The sequence below is a fragment of the Cupressus sempervirens genome, chromosome 4 (assembly GCF_028749045.1).
Source record: "Cupressus sempervirens isolate cs-2001-9-10 chromosome 4, ASM2874904v1, whole genome shotgun sequence".
In the NCBI taxonomy this organism is placed as follows: domain Eukaryota; kingdom Viridiplantae; phylum Streptophyta; class Pinopsida; order Cupressales; family Cupressaceae; genus Cupressus; species Cupressus sempervirens.
Genome location: NC_143121.1, coordinates 246,456,470 through 246,480,389, shown reverse-complemented (window position 1 = coordinate 246,480,389; position 23,920 = coordinate 246,456,470). Strand labels below are relative to the sequence as shown.

The 23,920-nt window shown below is 35.7% G+C and overlaps 1 protein-coding gene across 1 annotated transcript; it reads left to right on the top strand.

Moving 5' to 3' along the window:
* Window positions 1-287: 287 nt before the first annotated feature.
* Window positions 288-12,594, top strand: LOC149560929 (sugar transporter ERD6-like 6). The gene is made up of 12 exons (XM_089823702.1): window positions 288-638; window positions 10,398-10,460; window positions 10,582-10,671; window positions 10,791-10,850; window positions 10,988-11,053; window positions 11,191-11,256; window positions 11,346-11,421; window positions 11,546-11,610; window positions 11,726-11,815; window positions 11,946-12,026; window positions 12,145-12,229; window positions 12,435-12,594. Exons 1-12 carry the CDS (start codon window positions 423-425, stop codon window positions 12,491-12,493), a joined length of 1,017 nt encoding a protein of 338 aa, XP_089679828.1. The 5' UTR covers window positions 288-422; the 3' UTR covers window positions 12,494-12,594.
* Window positions 12,595-23,920: the final 11,326 nt, after the last annotated feature.

Sequence of the window (23,920 nt, the reverse complement as noted above, 5' to 3'; positions counted from 1 at the left end):
CAATATTGTCCACGCGGCCAAAAACGAGCGAAATCCAACGGAGGTACGTGATTTCGTTCCCTCGCACAAGCTTGTTTCCATTTCGTTGCATCAGACCGTAGTCCTCTTGAAGAAAGGGACAGATACTTGTCAAAAGATTCTTTATCACGGAGAATGGTTGAAAACTGTTAACGTCAATGATGTGATACATTTTGTGCACGTTTATATAATACCTGAGCACCGCCATTTTTACAATTATATCTTCCCTGTGAGCGCTTCAATTCTTTGATTGCTCGTGTGGCCATCAGTCTGTTACAGTACCTGGAATCCTCGGGTTATTCAAGCTGAGGAGAAAGCTTGGGTTTGAGTATCAAGTAGTGACAATAGGACTGAGTTGGGGTTTTGTTGAATTTTGTATATGAAAGCATCTGGTGTAGTAGATTATGTCAGAGATGGGATACGAAATCGACTTGGAAAAGGGCGGAGATGAACTTCGTCATGGAGACGTTAAGCAACCCTTGTTGAATCATGAAAAACGGAACAGCAATTATAAGAGTTGTAAAGATCGTAAGAAGATCTCTGATATCCAGGGCAGTGCTGCATTTGCTATTTTCTGCACTGCAATTGTGGCATTGGGGTCTATCCAGTTTTGGTTCTGTGTAAGTTTTTCCCGCCATTTGCCTCCGCATTCTTTATCCTAGTAAATACCCAAAAGACAATAATATGTCCTTTAACCATGTCCATGAATTTTACTGGCTAAGCTGTACGATTTGTCATCTTTGTTTATATTAGTAACCGTTTTTCTTTCTAAAGCAAGGGAACTGTTAAAATCAAGAATATGGAGAGTCACTGTCAAACTGTTAGGCGGGATTGAATGTTACTATTGTTATATGAAGCTAGATTTCTGTTGTTTTTGCCCACGCAACTAAAATTTCACTGTACTAACGATTGTAGGTCATATTTAGTGCTTGGTATTTGATTCTATCAAAGAATGATGCTGAGAAAAGCTAATAAATTTGTTTCATTTCTGTGCCTTACGTTCTTTTCTTAAAATAGATGATAAGCTGTCTTAAAATTTCTACACTGTAAATTGAAGCCACAAGAATGGTAGAGGCCAGAGCAAACAAACGACCAGCAAAAGGAGCTGCAGAAAATAGAGTTTTTGAGTTGGAGGAGTTATGCTGGATGCAGTAATAGGAAAGGCAAAAAAAAATGTTGTGGCTTAGGCCTTGAAGGTTTATGAGCAAGCAAAGAACAATGGTGAGAAGAATAATGTAATGTACTGTGGTTTCCGCTTGGCGTAGGTGGAAAATAGCCGTACTTGATTTTAGGCATACGGTGTAGAGAAAGGTCGTACGGCCTGTTGCTGGGAGAGGGAGGCATATGGAGGAGAGAGATGTGAGCAAAGGTGGAGGGAGAGTTGAGCTATACGGTGGAGGGGGACGATCTATTAGGGTAAGTCATACGGTGTAACGGAAGATGTCCCGATGGAGTGCAGAGGGTATGGGAGGGGTGTGCAACATGCGAGGGAGGAGATGGAGAGGGACCAAAGTTCCATACAGAGATAAGGTAAAGAGTGATGTACGGTGAAGCTTGTGGTCGTTCTGTTGGTAGGCCGTATGGGCTGAGAGGGTGGAATTGTCGATGACAAAAATGCTTGATATTGTAAACATTGAAATGTATATGAATCATCCAAATATGCACAGAATATTCGCAAAACTCAGAAATGCATGTCAAAATAGAGAACTAACAATTTATTGCCAAAACATTATATTCGCGAACAAAGATGGCGTCCAAATTTGCCAGATTCAAGCAAAGTAGTACAAAGGACGAAATAGGGTGAGAGTTGAATACCACCGAAACCATGAGAGCCAAGTAGGGAAGATCTACACTTCTAAAATGGTGAGACAGGTGGGGCTCCAATAGAATTCACGATACAAAGAAAACTAATTGGAATTGCATGCCTAGAACAACCTACAAACTGGCCTTATAAAGGTCTTCGAGGAAGCTTCCCGAAGGTTTACAAAAGTATCGACAAGCTATACAAAACAAAATAAAGAGTGGGCCAGAGAGATAAATACATTGATTGTCGGCCACATAACAAAAATGATTATTTGATAATATTGGGGATGTCACAGCTCTCTTGGCCCAAAAATTGTTCACCCTTAAGCAATTGTAGACTTGGATGCTCTAGAATTTGCTCGCCTTCCCAAGTGGGGTCCTCAACCAGAAGATCCTTCCATTGTACCAAAAACTCCTTAATGGTGCGAAACCTGAGCCTCTTTTCTCAAACCTCTATAATCTCAGCTAGCTCTAAAATCAATTTCCCCTCTTCATCAATGGGCGACAATTCCTTCAACACACTGACACATTGTCTAGTTGCCTTCTTCAGAGATGACACATCAAAAACATTATGGATTCAACTCCCTTCTGGAAGCTTCAATTTGTAGGCTACTTCTCCTACCCTCCGAACCACTCTGTATAGTCCGCAGAAGCATGATTATAACTCCTCCTTACCAGATGACATCAAGTAGTATTGTCTATATGGTTGAAGTCGAAGATATACCAAATCACCAGCCTCAAAACTTCTCTCTACCCAGTGTCGGTCAACATACATCTTCTATTGGTTTTGAGCCCTTTGTAAATTTTTGTCGAGAGATGTCATGATATCTAAACTCTGTTGGAGCCAGTCTTTAGCCATTGATGCATGGTTGTTGCCCAATGCCAAATCCATGAACGATGAAGGTTCATAACCATGCAATTCTTTGAAGGGTGCCATGCCTATCGACATTTGATAGGTAATATTGTAACAATGCTCACCCAAATGTAACCAACAAACACATGCCTTCTACTGAGCTGAAACATAATTCCTTAAATATCCCTCCAACTATTTGTTCACAATATCCGTCTATCCATCTAACTGTGGATGGTAGCTCGTACTTTGTGACAACTATGTCCCTACCAACCTAAATAACTCCATCCAAAAAGTACCAAGAAAATGGCTATCTTTGTCACTATATTCCCCGGGAGACCATCTAAGGGGAAAACCTCACGAAAAAATAACTCTACAAATTGAGATGCCTAGTATTCAGTGGAGATGGCAAAGAAATGGGCATAAAAACAATCAACCATGACAAAAATGCAATCCTTGCCTTGCACTTTGGGTAGCCCAGTGATGAAATCCATTGAGATACTTTCCCACTTCTGTTCATGGATTGATAGCTGTTGAAGAATCCTTGCTAGTAAAGTGTGCCTGGATTTGTTTTGTTGGCAGGTAGAACATTCCTGTACATACTGCAAGATATCATTCTTGAGGCCCTTCCATGCAAAGTGTTTGGATCTTCCTGTAGGTCTTTAGGTATTCTGGGTGTCCGGCCAAAGGTGAGTCATGCATCTCCTTCAAAATTCTCTCCTTCATTGTGGACTTGGGAACCAAATAGATCGTACCATTGTAGTAGATGATGATGTCTTCCACCTTATACCTATCATCTTGCACTTGACCATCAAAATGTGTTCTTGGAGTATTAAGCCAATAGGTATTCCTTCCAATCTGTTGAAATCTCGGACAAAGAACATACAATAGGCCTTCTTGATAGAGCGTCAACCACTACATTATTTTTTCCCTTCACATACACAATGCCAAAGTCAAATGCTTAGATTTTGCTCACCCACTTTTGTTGTAGTTCATTCAAATCTCTCTACTCCAAGAAACATCTCAAGCTATTGTGATTTGTTTGCATAACAAATTTTGCTCCAGCAAGATACTGTTGAAACTTTTTAAGTGTGTGCATGATGGCGAGCATCCATAGATGAAGTATAGTCACTTTGCTTCTGATAGCTTCCAACTCTCAAATGCAATGAGGTGACGATCCTACATCAACACTACCTCGATGCCTTCTCTTGATGCATTACATTCCAAGATGAAGGATTAATTGAAATCAGCTAGTGCCAACACCAAACATGAACTCATGACTTCCTTTAACTTGTCAAAGATATGTTATGCTTTCTCATCCCAATAGAAAGATCCTTTTTTTGTTAGGTTTGTTAGCAGTGAACTAAGTTGAGAGAACCCCTTGATTAACCTTCTATAAAAACTACACAATCCAAGGAATCCATGCAAATTGGAAAGAGTCTTGGGTGGCGGCCAATCCAAGATGGCTTGAATCTTTTTCTGGTGTAATCGAACCCCTCAATCACTAATGATGTGCCTTACATACAATATCTCTATCATTTCGGATTCACATTTGGATCTATTAGCTAATAGTAATTGTGACTCCATGATCTCGAGCACTTCATCTAAATACCTCAAATGTTCCTCCCATGTCTTACTCTAAATAAGTATGTCATCAAAAAACACTAGTAGGAACTTTCGTAGTTGTTTGTTGGAGATGTGGTTCATGTATGACTAGAAAGTGGTTGGAGAATTAGTCAAACCAAATGGCATGACCAGGAACTCATAATGACTGTAGTGACAACAGAAGGCCATCTTCTCCACATCATTCTCCCTCATGTGAATTTGATGGTAATCGGAATGAAGATCTATTTTAGAAAAGTAGACTGCAATATGTAACTCATCCAACAATTTGTCAATCCTGGAAATGGGGTTCTTGTTTTTTATTGTTTTCTTGTTCAATGCACGGTAGTCCATGTATATTCGAAGGGTTCCATCCTTCTTAACTAATACTACTGACGATGCAGAGGGGTTGGAACTAGGACTAATTCATCCTTTCTCTAAGATTTCTTGGATCGTCTTTTCTATCTCATCGTTACGCCTAGGATGGCAGTAGGGTGTAGTGATGATGAGTTTGGCTCCTTCCTCCCAACTCAATGGTGTGCTCAAAATCCCTATGTGGAGATATGTCAAGAAGGATGTTAGTGAAGACCATATTGTGCTTATCTAACATAGCTCATCATCCTTTTAGTCAGTCTATTGGCCCTTCATCGATTCTGTTGAGATCAAACAATGTGTTGCCTAGACAATGTCATCATGTTGAAAAATGATTTCCATCAATTGTGTTGAGATTGCCTTCGGCCCTCTATTTGACATTCCCCTAAGGACCACCTTCTTTCCATCCACTTCAAATGAAAACTCCATCTGTTTGAAACTTTGTATACTCATCGAGCGTTTCCATCCATTGGATGCCCAGTATGAGTTCCATGTCATCCAAGTCTACTTCAAAGAAGTCATTTGTCATCGTATGGTTTACCATGGTAATGCTAAGTTGTGGGACTAGATGGGTACATGATAGGAGGTTTCCTCCTGCTACCTTGATTTGGAATCCTGCATGTGCCTCCATAGCCAGACCTCTTCATTTCATGAGTGATGAATTAATGAAATTAAGTGTAGCTCCATTTTCAAGCATGACTATGACCTATTGTCCATGGAGAGTGCCTTGTACCTGAAAAATAGTACATCTACAAGTGTCAACAAGAGCAATGGTGCCTCCGCGACATACCAGTGCAACAATCCTCTCTACATGGTTTGTGTTAACCTCCTCGGGAGCTTGTTGACCATCTCCTTTGATTTTTGGTTCCTCGTCCTCTTTTTTGTTAGAGACCACTTCAATTTAGTGGACCTTCCCCTTTCCTAAGAATTGGTGCCCTAGTTTTCACGACTCCTTACAATTAAGACTGAGCTTCCTCAAATATTGTCTCGAAGCTTCATCCATTGACTGCTTCTATGGAGGGGGCTTGTTGTCTTTTTCTTTCAGAGCAAGGGGCAGCTTGGTGTGTGAATAACTTTTGGAAGAAGTGGATGTTGCCATGTTCCATGCCTTCTTGATTGTTGTCACAAGTGTGTTGGGGTTAAAACCTTTCACCCAACTCTTCAAGGGCTCGATTAATCTATCCATGAATAAGACGACAAGTCTTCTCTTTGAAATGCTTTTCACTAGTATTGATAATCTTTGAAATTTTGTAATGTAGCTCTCCACTGATCCAAATTTCTTTAGCTGTGCTTCAGATCCTTTCCATCAAAGAAGTCAGTAAGTCTCTCTGTGAAGTCGGCATATGAAGTGACTTGATCACAATTGATGGTGACCATCCCATGGTGCCACAATTCATGAGCGATTCCTTCTAGGTGAAGCATTGCAAACTTGATTGCCTCTTCTTGAGGCATGGGGTTGAGATGGATGTATGTATTAGAATTCTGAATCCATGCTCGTGTTGATGTATGCCCAGATCCATCAAAGCATGATAAGTTTATCTTGCCAATCTTTTGTCTAATGTCGTCATTGTAATTGCCCAGTCTACTCGAATATCTCATCCACAAATTCACATAATCCTTGAAGGATAATTCTACTCCAAATCTAGCATCAAATCTTGTCAGAACTAATCTTGCATCAAGGAAGGTAGGTTCTCGTTACTCATTTTTTTCTAACAATTGAGGAAATGTTGGCATTAGTAGTCAAGTGTGGGAGGGCTCTTTGTGTCCTCCATTTGTCCTTCCTTCTACCTAAAGTTGAAGGGTCTCACCAATTCATTTTTTCCCCTTCACCAACTTCTCCTTGAGGAGTTTTTGTCCATTCAACAAAGTTTCCCTCAATTGTTTCCTCTTGTTAGCTCCCTTAGAAGTTGCATCATCTCAGTGCTTGATTCACCCCTCCTTCCTACTAATCAAGATCTTGGCAACATCCAGTGTTACTAACAGGTTGGCAACATCACTAACTCTTATACCATTGTAATCTACCATGGTTTCCGCTTGGCGTACAGTGGAAAATTGTTGTACTTGATTTTAGGCATACGGTGTGGAGAAAGGCCATACAACTTGTTGCTAGGATAGGGAGGCATATGGAGGAGAGAGAGAGGTGTGAGTGAAGGTGGAGGGAGAGTTGAGTTGTACAGTAGAGTGGGGAGGATTTTTTAGGGTAAGTTGTATGGTGTAAGTGGATATGTGCCAATGGAGTATGAAGGGTATGGGAGAAGTGTACAGTGTACAACGAGTTGTAAATGGGCATGATGGAGGGAGACTAAAGTTCTATATGGAGATAAGGAAACAAGTGATGTATAGTGAAGCTTGTGGTCGTTTAGTTGGCAGGTTGTATGGGCTAAGAGGATGGAATTGTCAATGACGGAAATACTTGAGATTATAAATATTGAAATGGATATGAGTCACCCAGATATGCATAGAATATTTATAGAACTCAGAAATGTATGTTAGAATAGAGAAGTAACAATTTATTGCCAAAACACTATATTTGCAAACAAAGATGGTTGCTAGATTTGCCAGATCCAAGCAAAGTAGTACAAAGAATGGAATAGGGTGAGGGTTGAATCCCACCAAAACCGCGAGAGCCATTAAGGGAAGATCTTACACTTCCAAAATGGCAAGACAGACATAACTCCAATAGAATTCACAATACAAAGAAAACTAATTCAAGTCCCATGCATACAACCACTTACATACTGGCCTTATAAAGGGTTTCAAGGAAGCTTGCTGAAGCATTACAAACTATCAATAGGCCAATAGGCTATACAAAATAAAATAAAGAGTGGGCCTCAGAGATAAATACATTGATTGTTGGCCACATAACAAAAATTATTATTTAATAATATGAGGGACATCACAAATAAATACTAGCCTTGTGAGCAAGAGCTTTATCAAAAAGAGAAGCCAAAGACCCTAGGATTTACCAATGAATAAAATTGTCAAAAAATCACTTGATGAATTAACAAGATTATCAGTGAATGGAAGATCATAAAAAGTGATTTGTGAAGATTTTGTCAGAGGATTAAATTATAAGTGGGATGAAGATGTTGAGTCATGCTATGTTGATGAAGACGAAAACATTGAAGATTACAATGCGAGAGTTTGAAGATTATAGTGAAAAGAAACACAGCCTACCACAAGAGGAGGTCCAAGATGATCTTTCGATGGAAACAATATCCAATAGAGATGAGCCATATGTGATGAAGTTTTATTGGTTTTAGAGAATACAACCAACAAGAAGCAGCTAGAGATATGCCTTGAAAATCCTATAATTGATGAAAAGAGAGAAGAATACCAACTCTTTGTTTGAGGAAAAAGAGAACAATTTAAAGAAGAATCCATGGCATAAACATTTGACATATAAAGTAGGAAGCATCTATGAGAACTTTGAGTTCCCTTAACTTGACTTTTGTTTCTAGAGGCTTGTGTGTAGGAGAAATAAAAGGTTGGACAAGCGATCATGATGGCTTCAATGAAGGAATACTAAAGTGGGTCTAAAGCTGTGGTCTTATGGAGGAGTTTTAGGGAGGAAAAAATGCTACCAGATTAATTAGAATTTTGATTGGTATATGAAAATCTCTACTTTCTAGTTCATAATATTAAGCATATGCATTTGGGACAGGGCTAAAAATTTCCCACTAGTTAGGAAAGTTTTTTTGTCACTTGTCAGTTATGTAAATTTTTTATAAAATTCATGATACCATCAGGACCGTAAATTTTGAAATCTAAACTTCTAAACTCAACTGCAGTAACAAATTCATAAGACCAACTGCCTAGCCTTTTTTAGGAGGCCCTCTTTGTGAGACTGCAGCCTGCTTCCTGAAAAAGTGAACTGACATTTTGGTAGAAGACAATTTTTAGTCTAAACATTTTGGTATGCCCCGAGTTGGCCTAGTGGTGGAGAACTTGTACTCTTGAAAGAGAGGTCACAAGTTCAAATCCCACTGGGGGGTAGGGTATGTACGCCTCGTTTGTAGCACCAAGCGCCTCTCGAAAAAGAGTACGAGGTAGTCCCATATCACTGTCACCATATGTAAACCCAAAAACTATGGCATAGTGTCATGGAATATAAAACCCACTTACTTACTTACTTACTTTATCCAGCAGCTAATGTGGAGTTTCTGCAAACAAATGTTGTTATTTAACCGAACATCCTTGCTCTCTCAGATCTATCCATAAACCCCCTCACAATCACCACGACATGTGGACAAATTCTTGTCAATAACCACTGTTTCATTATAAAATTTGGCATACAATGAGTTCTTCAATGAGTTCTTCTTGTTGAATACAATGAGTTCTTCTTGTTGAATATAGTATTTTCATTGATGTTAAGAAGATTGTTGATGTCAAGGAGATTTGATTCATGTCAGAGTATTTAAGGTTATCATTATGTACTGGTATTAGTGGTTCCTACATGTCTAATGCATTTATTGTGGCCTGAAAGTGTTTGTGTGGAGTTTCTAATTGTTGATCTGAGACTATATAATATATATGCATCCAATTGTACTGTTGATGATTGTGATACAACATTCTACTGCAATAAAGTATTTTGGCATTCGTTTGGAAGGTAAGTAAGGCTATACACGAATAAAAGTATTCCATAGTTTCAGAGAAAATGCTCTAGCATTCAGAAAGTTAGAGATGACATAGTGTTCACATTGCTAGTTCACTGACTGTGCAGAAGGTTTTGTTGGATCCGCCTAATGAGGTAACATGTGCCAGCTGGAAGAAGCATTTGAGGGTAGTTTGGGACCAGTTGAGTTCAATATAGAAGATATAAAGTGTTTTCTTACTCTCTATGTAATGCTTTGGTGTTAGGGTGAGATTACTATTACACATTTGAATTAAGAATTTTATCCTTGGCCAACTTGCCGATTTGTATTCAATAAAAAGAAATATAGATATTGAGAGGTGGAAGATGTGGTAATGGTTTTGATATTACTTTAAATATTGAGATTGAATTTAGCATGTACTGATTGACCCCCTCCCCATTCTCCTCTCTCACTATATATGTGTGCTTGACACTGCTTTGCCAACAGTCAATATGTCCTCTGTTTCTTTTATTTCTGAAGGGGTGACTGAGTTCTATGAAATGAAGTTATTGGTTGTAGAACTGTCTTTGTTTGGTTTGGAGAATCCATGTTTTGAGAGTTTGTGAACTCTTCTTCTTCTGGATATTGTGTAGAATCCACTCTCTCAGACCTTTCCTTGTAACATTTTGGAATGACAGAAATTTTGTGGAGTTTGACTATCAAATTATGGATCTCACTTTCCCATCATGTTGTTATTTTTGTTTCTCCATGGACAGGAAACCCTTAATATGGATTACTTCATGAATCCACAAGAGGGGAAAATTCAGATTGTTGGATGAGTTAGAGCTTGAAAAACAGCAACTCACAGATGTTTTCTTTTACAAATAATCTGCTGAGTAAATTACTAAATAGTATGAGATGCGGAGTTTATCAGAATTACACGCAGTTTTAAATCATCTTACAACCAGTCTTGACATTTTTTCCAATCTACTCAATCTCAGTATTACCTGCTAGTTGGATTTGGTGATAGTTAACTTATTGCTTGAATTTTAATCTCTACAATTTCTTCGTACTGGCAAAAGTTTAGATGATGCATGTAGAGCTTCATTTGAAATCAGAGAAGAGTTTAATAGCGAATTTTTACTTGTTACCTCATCAAGATGTTGGTGTTATTGTAGCTTGGCTATTCGTCACCAACACAAAGTGAGATTATGAGCAGTCTTGGCCTAAGTCTTTCTGATGTAAGTTCTTCAGGGCCTATGGAAGAAGTATCAGTTCGATTTCTGATCTTAGTTTTACATGCAAAACAACATCGCAATCGGGATGAACAGATATATGCAAAAGGTGATTTCTTTTTTACAGTTTTCGATATTTGGATCGCTTTCAAATGTTGGTGCAATGGTAGGAGCAACAGTCAGTGGAAAAATAGCTGATACCATTGGACGGAAAGGGGTAAGCTTGGAATGCCACTAGACTAGATGCGTTCTTCTATACTCAAGGGCATCCCTCCGCTTCCAAATTTCTCTCTCTCCCCACAAATTCTGATCATTTCTTCGAAATTTTGAAAACAGGCATTAATGGTGGCTGCACTACCCAATATTATTGGATGGGTTGCTATCACTTTGGCACAGGCAATTTCTTTGCCCATCAAAGATTATCAGAAGTTCTGTGAATAAACTAAGGATTCTCAGAAGTAATTGCTATCCTTTGGTGCTGATTTTTAAATAAGCAATTCACTCATCTTTGACACATCTGTTTTTGGTTGCAGAATGCTTTATTACTCTATTTGGGAAGATTGTTGACAGGGTTTGGAGTGGGAGTTATCTCATTCGCAGTAAGACAGACTATTTTCAGTCAAGCTTGTCAAGAGGGAAACCCCTATAGCATGCTTTCTTGGTATGTTATCAATGTTAAAAACTGAACTCGTAATTAAGCCTTGGTGTTTTGTGCTACTACCGTCTGACCTTTTAGGTACCAATATATATTGCTGAAATAGCCCCAAAACACTTGCGGGGAAGTCTTGGCACAGTAACACAGGTAAATGTTTTAGTAGTGATTACTGTCTCATATCTTAAAAGAGGTTGCAAATTTCTGCAGTGACCTTTTTGTGGCTTTCTGTGGAATAGCTCTTTATTACAATCGGCATACTGCTAGCATATCTTTTTGGGCTTTTCCTTCACTGGAGGTCTTTAGCAATTGCAGGTATTGGACCAAGAGTAATATAGCTGCATTTCAAGGATTTAAACTTTATTTATGTGCTCACTTTGAAATTCAAATTATGTATTGTTAGAGATCTTGATCTCGTTTTGATCTGTGGATTCTACAGGCATAATGCCCTGTGCTCTATTGATTCTTGGGCTTTTTTTCATCCCAGAATCTCCTAGATGGCTTGTGAGTTTTAACATTATTTATTCATTTCTGGTAATAAAAAGATTTTCAGCATTTCGTAACATAAAACAACAATTGCTGAAGATTCATCATTTCAAATATGCCTGTTACTGTGCAGGCAAAGATTAAAAGTCCATTGTATGAAGAATCATTGCAAACCCTTCGTGGCTCTGATGCTGATATATCTTCTGAAGCAGCTGAAATTAAGGTGACAATTTATTTTTTCATTTTTGGCATATGTATACCTGGGTTTCAATGAATAACGCTGTCTGAAATTTGCCTTTGTTCAATCAAGGGAATTACTATTTTAATCAACCTAAAACTTTTTCACGATTTAGAGTGTTGTAGAGACTAGCAATCAACAAACCAGTGTCAGATTGGCTGAACTACATAAACGAAGATATGCACTCCCTCTAACTGTAAGCCTTCTCGTCCTCACATCTGGAAAGGACATCAGAAAGAATATATATTATATCATTTTTGCTTTAATGGTGAGCATTTATGATCTTAAATTCACACTAACTTTTCTTTTGTCAGATTGGCATTGGGATGCTTTTATTGCAGCAGTTGGGAGGAATCAATGGCATTATGTTTTACAGCAGCTCTATTTTCAAGTCTGCTGGTGAGCATTATATATAGAGAGAGAGAGATTCCAGGGAAAATATCAGTCGTTCCAGTTTTTACAGACTAAGGGTTCTTCCATGGTTCTTCTAATCTAACTAATGCATTATGCCAGAGACTAATAAAGTAGATAGAAAATTTTAGCCTATGTGGCTGAATTCTTTAAATATAGTTAACTAATTCCAATTTTTATGGTATCATGGAAGGAATTTCATCGAGCAATGCTGCATCCGTTGGGCTTGCGTGTGTTCAGGTTTTTTCTTAGTCCGGACTGAAAAGAACTAATTGTCATGCTCGATCCAAGTTAATTTAGTGATAATAAACTTTATTAATATAAATAATCTTCTGATACCATTGAATAGATAATCACGACTGCATTTACTACATGGCTATTGGACAAAGCTGGAAGAAGGATCCTTCTAATGGTAAGTTTGAGGTCTATTATAAGACTTCGCTACCATAGGTTGGCCAAGTTGCGTTGTGATCACTAAAAACTGGTAAAAAATCATCGAAAGGAATTAATCTAGATTTGTTTTGAAATGGACAGGTCTCCTCTGGAGGAATGGCTATATGCCTTCTTCTTGTTGGTCTTGCCTTTTATTTGAAGGTAATCTTTCATTTATATTTATATTTTGAGATTTTCTGATTCGTTCATTTGGAATATACTCTTGTCATTCTAAATGGTTGAGTCTTGACTAAATGGTTGAGGTTTTGCAAATGGGGTTGCAAGCTTTGGGTTTAACCATGGAGAAAACTCCATAGTTAAGCATGCTCAAGCTGGAGTAGTATTCGGATTGGTGACCTCCCAGAAAGTCTCGGTGCTTCACCCCTATGAGCATCGCTTAGATCCAATGAGTGCTAAGTGTTCCATTTATTCTCATGAGAGATGGGTTCATGTTGAATCACTACTCACGAAACACGAGTCAATGAGTTTGACATGAAACACGAGTCAATGAGTTTGACCCAAAAATCATATAGTTAAATCCTGATAGCAATATCACAATTTGACTTGGTATGGAAATTATTTCCTACTTATCAATTGATGAGCTTAAGGGGCTTTCTAATGAATGGTTCATAAGGCACAACACTTGGTGAAGGTTTTGCAAATGGGGTTGCAAGCTTTGGGTTTAACCATGGAGGAAACTCTGAAGTTAAGCGCACTCAAGCTGGAGTAGTACTGGGATGGGTGACCTCCCGGGAAGTCTCGATGCTTCACCCTTGTGAGCATCACCTAGATCCAATGAGTGCTAAGTGTTCCATTTATTCTTATGAGAGATGGATTCATGTTGAATCACTACTCATAAAACATGAGTCAACGAGTTTGACTCAAAAATTATACAGTTAAATCCTAATAGCAATATCACAATTTGACTTGCTGTGGAAATTATCTCCTACTTATCAATTGATGAGCTTAAGGCGCTTTCTAATGAATGGGTCATAAGGCACAACACTTGGTGAAGGTTTTGCAAATGTGGTTGCAAGCTTTGGGTTTAACCATGGAGGAAACTCCGTAGTTAAGCACGCTCAGGCTTGAGTGGTATTGGGATGGGTGACCTCTCGAAAAGTCCTAGTGCTTCACCCTTGTGAGCATCACCTAGATCCAATGAGTGCTAAGTGTTCCATTTATTCTCATGAGAGATGGATTCATGTTAAATCTCTACTCATGAAACACGAGTCAATGAGTTTGACTCAAAAATCATATAGTTAAATCCTGATAGCAATATCACAATTTGACTTGCTGTGGAAATTATCTCCTACTTATCAATTGATGAGCTTAAGGGGCTTTCTAATGAATGGTGCATAAGGTCATATCGTTCCACTTATAATTTATAATCTTTATATCAGCAAATTAATGCTTGGACACTTACCTAATGAATAAGAATGGATTAAGGCCCTGAAATCTCATACCCTTCATTTTTTATTGAAGACGAGTATTTTACACCAGTTCCAGTCACCATGCCAGGACAGGGAGGCCATGTCTGTCTAGAGATATGGTGTATACAAAATATTTGTACAATGTACAATGAGTTGATAGGAGATTTGATTTACATCTATAAAATATTTTATAGATTTTTAAAAAGATCTAAGTTTTAAAAGATCTAAAATGAATATTAATAATGTAAACATAGAGCTTTTTCAAAGTTTAATAATACAAAGTAAAAAAGTTGGAGATTAGCAAACATAGAAATAAACCTTAGAATATTTTAGAAAATATGAATATTGATTTAGAAACATATTCAATAAGTTTTCTATTTTTACAAATATTACTAATTTATGTCTCTTTTATTTACATTTCATAGCAACAAACAATTGTATCTAAATTTTATTGTAGTTATAATTTATTTATTTATTGAATCACATATTTATAGTATTTAGTAATAAAATATGTATGTATATATATATATATATATATATTTCTTAAAAATGACCTTCAAAAGTTAAACATGTGCTATCTATTCTCCTTTCATTAATGTTTGTGAACAAGACAACTATTATTTTAAAATAATTACTCAATCTTAGAAATACACGATATATTGTTTATTATTTTAATTTTAATATGTAACTTATTATTCTTTTTACAAGTAACTGGGATGGGCTGGTACTTCACCTCTGTGAGCATCACCTAGATCCAATGAGTGCTAAGTGTTCCATTTATCGTCATGAGAGATGGGTTCGTGTGAATCAGAGTCAATGAGTTCAACTCAAAAGCTCCATAGTTAAATCTTGATAGAAATATCATAATTTGACTCGTGGAAAAATGTCTCCTACTTATCAATTGATGAGCTTAAGGGACTTTCTAATGAATGGTTCATAAGGCACAACACTTGGTGAAGGTTTTGCAAATAGGGTTGCAAGACGAGTGGGTTTAACCATGGAGGAAAATATGTTGTTAAGTGTGCTCAAGCTAGAGTAGTACTGAGATGGGTGAGCTCCCAGGAAGTCTTGATGCTCACCTCTATGAGCATCACCTAAATCTAATGAGTTATATGTGTTCCATTTATCGTCATGAGAGATGGATTCGTGTGAATCACAACTCATGAGACATGAGTCAATGAGTTTGACTAAAAAACTACATAGTTAAATCCTAATAGAAATATCATATTTTGACTTGCTGTGAAAAAATGTCTCCTATTTATCAATTGATGAGCTTAAGGGGCTTTCTAATGAATGGTCCATAAGTCACAATACTTGGTGAAGGTCTTGCAAATGGGTTGTAATAGAGTGGGTTTAACCATTAAGGAAACTTCATAGTTAAGGACACTCATGTTGGAGTAGTACTGGGATGGGGTGGGCTCCTGGGAAGTCTTGATGCTTCACCTAGATCCAATGAGCACTAAGTGTTCCATTTATCATCATGAGAGATGGATTCATGTGAGTCACTACTCATGAAACATGAGTCAATATGTTTGACTCAAAAGCTACACATTTAAATTTTGATAGAAATATCATAATTTGACTTCTTGTGTAAAAATGTCTCCTACTTCTCAATTGATGAGCTTAAGGGACTTCCTAATGAATGGCTCATAAGGTACAATACTTGGTGAAGGTTTCATAAACGAGGTTGCAAGCAGAGTGGATTTAACCAAGGAGGAAACTCCGTAGTTAAGTGCACTCAAGCTAGAGTACTATTGGGATGGTTGACCTCCTGAGAAGTCTTGTTGCTTCACCTCTATGAGCATCACTTAGATCCAATGAGTGCTAAGTGTTCCATTTATCATCATGAGAGATGGATTCATTTGAATGACTGCTCATGAAACACGAGTCAATGAGTTTGACTCAAAAACTACATAGTTAAATCTTGATAGAAATGTTAAAATTTGACTTACTATAGAAAAATATCTCATACTTATCAATTGATGAGCTTAAGGGGCTTTCTAATGAATGATTCATAATGCACAACACTTGGTGAAGGTTTTGCAAATGGGGTTGCAAGAAGAGTCGATTTTACCATGGAGGAAGTTTCGTACTTAAGGGTGTTCAAGCTAGAGTAGTACTAGGATGGGTGACCTCCCAGGAAGTCTTAGTGCTTCACCTCTGTGAGCATCACCTAGATCCAATGAGTGCTAAGTGTTCCATTTATCATCATGAGAGATGGATTTGTGTGAATCACTACTCATGAAACACGAGTCAATGAGTTTGACTCAAAAACTACATAGTTAAATCTTAATAGAAATATCATAATTTGACATGTGGAAAAATGTCTCATGCTTTCAACTAAATCAATGTTATGAAATTAGAATTTAAAATAATCTATCTTTTACCAAGATTTTTTTAATGTTGTATTCAAATGTTTTGTGGGTTTATCTATAGAAATATGCATTTTAAACTATAAATACATTAGATTAGAAATAAGTTTGCATCCAATGTTATACATTGATTCTCAAATAGGGGGATTGTCCAGTTTGGAATTTCTAAATGTAAGGGAGGTTTATCTATAGAATAAAACTCTAAATGGGAAAAGGTTGAGCTATACTTTGAGCTTTGGGATTCAGATAGATATCATCATGTTGAATGATTTACTCCCATTATTTTAGAAATGATGACATGTTACTATTTTAGAAAAATGAACCAAAAATTATAACTACAATAAAATATCCTCCAAATATGTAATAAAGCTTCACTTTGTTAGTGATCTTCGATTCCATGTCACAAAGGACATAAACTAAAGACTACATCTTAGACAATTATAATGAATGTGAGTTGCTAAATGACATATTAATTATCTATAATTTTGTTTAAAAGATATTTTTTCTACAAAGATTCATGTGCAGTTTGAGCTAGCTTACATTTGTGTGTTACTTGTATGTATATCATTCTTAGTTGAATATTATTTTCACTTTTAATAAATAAAATTTCAATGTCCTTATTATACATTGCATTTTGAGATAAGATAATGCATGTCATTTACATCAAATTAGATTAAAGAGTCATCTATTTGCATGTATAAAAAAATAAAATCATAATTTTGATATTTCATAAAATAAAGTAATTCAATGTGCATAATTTATATGAATTTAGTGTAATATTCATATTTAGAAAGTGAACAAAATTATAATGTAAGAATAAAATAATCACAAGATATAAAATATAACTATCATCAAATTTCAAAGCTTTTACAATAGTTTATATTAATCAATGCAACCTTTTCAACTTTATTCTTGAATTTCCCTTTTCTCAAATTTAATAGAAACTCTTATTGTTGAAAAAAAACATGTATTGAACTATCCTTCTTTAAAGACCTTTGTTGTTGAAAAAATCTTTTATTCTAAAACCTTTAGGAAATATTGCAAAATTTAAACAAACCAAAAAAAATTAAGATAATTAAAATCTTATAAAAGAAACATATTTTTTATACTCACGCTCACACTGCACCCAATCGTGCTACATTTCAAAACACTGATGTTCCCACCCATCGTCCTATTGTGTTTGGGGGTGTTGCTCGTGAGAAATCCTTTGCACATGTTATTGTGTCTCCTGGTGGGTCTTCTGGGCTGTCTCAAATGGCCCTCTTTGGGTCCCGAGTTGCTGCAAGGAGGTCTGCGATTTCTTATGCACATGTGGTTGCTTTTGAGGCAGGTCTCAGTGGTTCTACCTCTATTGGGAGATGAGGACCTCGTCCATCAGTTGTGCCTTTCTCTGTAAGTAGCCCCATTGTGGTTAATCTTAATTTAGAAACTCTTGATGAGATTTCCAAAAGTGTGGAGAATTACTCTTTTACTGCTGCTATTTTTTCATTTTAGGGGTTTCTGGCCCCCTCCTTTGGATTTACATGCTTGGATTTCCAAACAGTGAGAACCACTCATAATTGATATAGTTCAGATCTACCTTGTGGCAAGGGGGTTTTTTATTATAAAATTTACTAATGTTGCAGATAGAAAAACTTTTGTGTAACAATTATTTCTCATAGGAGGAGAGGTTTCCCTTGATGACCAAACCTTAGTATCAAGGATTTGATTTGGCTATTAAATCCTTTAATAATATATCTTTATGGGTAAGATTGTTGAATCTTCCCCTTCACCTTTGGCTAGATTCAATCTTGGAGTCCATGGGGTTGGCCATTGGGGATTCCCAGATGGTTGATACAGATTCTTTTGATGTGTTTAAAACAATGTATGCTCGCATTCTTGTGAAGGTTGATATTTCTAAGGGTCTCCTTGAACATATTACTTTGGCTTCTCCAAATGGTTCTTGGACACAGAATTTTGATTATCATGAGGGTATTCCTTTCAAATGCAAGAAATGTCACAAGACTAGCCATCTCGTTGTGTGGTGTTTCTTTGATAAGGTTAGATCGAAGAAATCACCTTCTTAGTGGTTGGTGGTTTCAAATCGTCATTATATGATTTGAAAAGTTTCCAAAGAAGGGGATGGGGTGGATTGATTAGCTTAGAATGATCTTTATTTAGCAGATGATACTGTTGTTGTCTTTGATGATAGAGATGTTTTCTTCAAGGCAAATTTGATTCAGAATGTTAAGGTTGTTCCTTGTTTAGTTGTTGGCTCTATCCAAAACATTGATGTTGGAGCTAGTTCAATTGTCCTATCTCTTGTTGTTGTGGGTATGGATGCCAATGTTTCTTCTGTGAGGGCTTTGGGGGTTAGCAATGGTACTATCCCTTTCCCTCCTATGGATACTCTTGCAGTCTACCTTGATTTTTTAGGTTTATCTCTAGATTGGTAGATGACTACTGGAAAGGTGGAGGATGGATGGACATCAACTAAATGAAAAAAAAAGTCAAATCCTCCAAACCTTCATTTGATATGTCTTTACGTTGTCAAAAGGCTGGACCAAAATGTAAATATTGATGGTTTCTTTTTTCTTTTCTTTTTTTTCTTGTTCTGGGTTAGTTTTTAGCCCTTTTGTTGGTAATTACAATGTGTCCCTATAGTTTATTGGGTGGTTTTCCATAGTTGTGTTAAGATCTTTCATTTCTATATCTTTCTTTTCTCTTTGTACAAGGGTTTGGGTCCTTTCAAAACCTATTTTTACTTAATTGAAACAATGAAAAATGTCAACTAACAAAATTGAAAAAACTAGAATAAAAATATTGAAAATTATTTGAAATTATTTTGTGTTGGAGGAAACAAGAATGAAAAGATTAACTTTGCAAAACTTAGGAAGAAGTTTGACATTTTTCCAATTGATACCATACAATCTACCTTATTGTAAATTGTAAAATACAGATGCATGCACTATAATACCCAACTAGCGAACCCAAAAGAAATTGACATAAAGTTTCACTAAGTTTGCCAAATATTTTTTTTTTTAAAAAGATAACAACAACAATAAATGATATAATGGAAGCAATAACTCACATACATACAAATAATCCATAAAAAAATTACATCTCTTAAGGCTTTAGTGACATTGAATCACATACATAAGTTTAACTAATACTAAATCTAGAACACAACAAATCCACATCATAGGATAACCATAAGTATGAATGCAATTAAATAATATACAAATTACATAGGATGCCACTTGGCATAACCAGAATGCATAATCATCCACTATACAAGTCACAAGGTATGAAAAGCTCAAAGAATATACATCATGAATAAAATACATCATCTCATAAGATCTCTAATAATCAAATACAATACAACACAATATAACCATATATTAGAAACACAAGATTAGAATGAAAGGAATCAACTGCACAAGTACATCTAGCTCTCAAATCTCAATGGTATAAGAAATGCTACCATCTGACCTCATGGAACTTAAATGACCCACTCCCACCATGCTAAGGAGATAATCTCAAGTCCCAAATGGATATCAATCCCAAAAGTCATAACCAACATCTAGGTCAAGGAAAACCTGATAGCAATCTATCTCAAAAAGTACAAAGATACAAATAACATCTAAATCCAAATGCAACATAGACATGTAAGAAATCTACTATGTAATTGAGAAAGTGTCACTGCATGAGCCAACTCTAAGGTTACCCTGGTAGCCTCTCTCCCTAGTGTCTCTGTGTAGCATCAGTGTCCTTTCGTATAGACAAGGCATACTAATGAAGCAAGGTCACAACCAAGCATCCTCTCTACTCCCATCCTAGCCTATACTAGCACTCGAGGCATAGATAAGGAACAAACACTGACTCTTATTAATTCATTTAAAACCCATATATTGAAATGTTACCATTTATTAAATCAACTTACAATGGGTTACCGAGGAAGCCTTTTTAGGGCTTTGGCCTCCATTGCAAGCCACTTTCCAACATACACATAGATTACCAACCCTAGGCTCATGAAAAGTACAACTCATAAAATCACAATTTTCATCTCAGTCCTATACCAGTAGTTGGAAAGCACCTAAAGATAAATCACAGTATTCACTTTAGTCCTTTGCAAGCAACTAGAAAACACCTATAGATAAATCACAATATTCACCTTAGTCCTATGCAAGCAACTAGAAAGCACCAAAAGATAACTGATCAAAAACTCAAAGGTTACAATGGAAAAAAATCATATCATTTACCTCAATTCTATACAAGCAATTCGTAAGCATTGACAAGCAACTGATCAAAAACTCATCATAGAAATACGTGAATACATCACAATGGTTGAGTATAAAAGATCATGACCAAAATATAACTATAACATCATCATAGAATAAAAACCCCTAAGCCTTTGGTAAACATCTTGACTGGTCAATGTACTAAGTCAAACTTGGACCCCAACATGAAATACAACATACATCTCATCAAGGATTTAAACAATTGTTTTCATAGTTTATTTGGTTTTAAAATAAAAAAGGTTTGATTTACAAACAAGGTTCTAGTTTTTCCATTTCCAAAGTTTCATAATTACTAGGGTTTTCAAATTTTCAAAAGAAATAAAATTTCCCTAGTATTAGAAATTATTTCCATATAAAACTAAATTGTTAAGCAAAATCGTAGTTCATTAAAAACATTCCATTTTCCAAGTTGAATTACAAATTATCAAATTACTTTATAAATATATTTTAAATAATAATGTAATTAATACATTCCTCAAATAGCTATTATTAAAATTTCAACAATAAATATTAAAGTATTACATATTAATAAAATAATTTATATTAATTTATTAATAAAATAATTATTAAATCTATTAACAAAATAACATTAACTATTAGGAATAATAACATTTATAGTAATAAATATTTAATATATTAAAAATATGTATATAAACTTATATATATTAAAATATTAATTAAAAAAAAAAACTATAAGAAAAATTTACCACTCCCTTCACATAGGCTGCAACATGTAGCTGTGAACTGCTTGGGCAGTTGCAATATGCCTTAGGCAGTTGCGATTTGCTATAGCAGTTGTAGTCTGTCAGTAGAAAGGAGGTAGGGGGAGGTGGGGGTAAGTGCCCACCTCCCTTTTAAAAAATATATATAAACCAACTTCAAAGACCCCTCCTCGTATATATATATATATATATATATAAACCAACTTCAAAGACCCCTCCCTGTATAAACAATTATATAAGTAAGAGTAAGTAAGTGGGTTTTATAGTCCACGACACTATGCCATAGTTTTTGGGTTTACATATGGTGACAGTGATATGGGACTACCTCGTACTCTTTTTTGAGAGGCACTTGGCGCTACAAACGAGGCGTACATACCCTACCCCCCAGTGGGATTTGAACTTGTGACCTCTCTTTCAAGAGTACAAGTTCTCCACCGCTAGGCCAACTCGAGTTGTGTGTGTGTGTGTGTGTGTATATATATATATGATAATTTGACTTCTTGTGGAAAAATGTCTCCTACTTATCAATTGATGAGCTTAAGGGACTTCCTAATGAATGGCTCATAAGGCACAATACTTGGTGAAAGTTTCACAAACGAGGTTGCAAGCAGAGTGGATTTAACCAGGGAGGAAACTTCGTAGTTAAGTGCACTCAAGCTAGAGTAGTATTGGGATGGGTGACCTCTTGAGAAGCCTTGTTGCTTCACCTCTATGAGCGTCACTTAGATCCAATGAGTGCTAAGTGTTCCATTTATCATCATGAGAGATGGATTCATTTGAATGACTACTCATGAAACATGAGTCAATGAGTTTGACTCAAAAACTACATAGTTAAATCTTGATAGAAATGTTAGAATTTGACATACCGTGGAAAAATATCTCCTACTTATCAATTGATGAGCTTAAGGGGCTTTCTAATGAATGATTCATAATGCACAAAACTTGGTGAAGGTTTTGCAAATGGGGTTGCAAGAAGAGTGGGTTTGACCATGAAGGAAATTTCATACTTAAGGGTGTTCAAGCTAGAGTAGTACTAGGATGGGTGACCTCCTAGGAAGTCGCGGTGCTTCACCTCTGTGAGCATCACCTAGCTCCAATGACTGCTAAGTGTTCCATTTATCATCATGAGAGATGGATTTGTGTGAATCACTACTCATGAAACACGACTCAATGAGTTTGACTAAAAAACTACATAGTTAAATCTTAATAGAAATATCATAATTTGACATGTGGAAAAATGTCTCCTACTTATCAACTAAATCAATGCTATGAAATTAGAATTTAAAATAATCTATCTTTTACCAAGATTTTTTTTATGTTGTATTCAAATGTTTTGTGGGTTAATCTATAGAAATATGCATTTTAAACTATAAATACATTAGATTAGAAATAAGTTTGCATCCAATGTTATACATTGATTCTCAAATAGGGGGATTGTCCAGATTGGAATTTCTAAATGCAAGGGAGGTGTATCTATAGAATAAAACTCTAAATGGGAAAAGGTTGAGCTATACTTTGAGCTTTGGGATTCAGATAGATATCATCATGTTGAATGATTTACTCCCATTATTTTAGAAATGATGACATGTTACTATTTTAGAAAAATGAACTAGAAATTATAACTACAATAAAATATCCTCCAAATATGTAATATAGCTTCACTTTGTGAGTGATCTTCGATTACATGTCACAAATGACATAAACTAAAGACTACATCTTAGACAATTATAATGAATGTGAGTTGTTAAATGACATATTAATTATCTATGATTTTGTTCAAAAGACATTTTTTGTACAAAGATTCATGTGTAGTTTGAGCTAGCATACTTTTGTCTGTTACTTGTATGTATATCATTCTTAGTTGAATATTATTTTCACTTTTAATAAATAAAATGTCAATTCCCTTATTATACATTGCATTTTGAGATAAGATAATGCATGTCATTTCCATCAAATTAGATTAAAGAGTCATCTATTTGCATGTATAAAAAATTAAAATCATAATTTTGATATTTCATAAAATAAAGTAATTCAATGTGCATAATTTATATGAATTTAGTGTAATATTCCTATTTAGAAAGTGTACAAAATTATAATGTAAGAATAAAATAATCACAAGATATAAAATATAACTATCATCAATTTTCAAAGCTTTTACAATAGTTTATATTAATCAATGCAACCTTTTCAACTTTATCTTTGAATTTCCCTTTTCTCAAATTTAATAGAAACTCTTATTGTTAAAAAAAAAATCCATGTATTGAACTATCCTTCTTTAAAGACCTTTATTGTTGAAAAAATCTTTTATTCTGAAATCTTTAGGAAATATTGCAAAATTTAAACAAACCAAAAAAAATTAAGATAATTAAAATCTTATAAAAGAAACATAATTTTTTATACTCATGCTCACGCTGCTGCCTATCGTGCTACATTTCAAAACACT

Excerpts from the sequence above, each read along its gene's own strand:
- LOC149560929 (XM_089823702.1), top strand. The coding sequence starts at position 423 with ATGTCAGAGATGGGATACGAAATCGACTTGGAAAAGGGCGGAGATGAA. Across the intron at positions 10,851-10,987 it reads TTGCTATCACTTTGGCACAG|AATGCTTTATTACTCTATTT; the intron begins GCAATTTCTTTG and ends TTTTGGTTGCAG. Across the intron at positions 11,422-11,545 it reads GAGGTCTTTAGCAATTGCAG|GCATAATGCCCTGTGCTCTA; the intron begins GTATTGGACCAA and ends TGGATTCTACAG.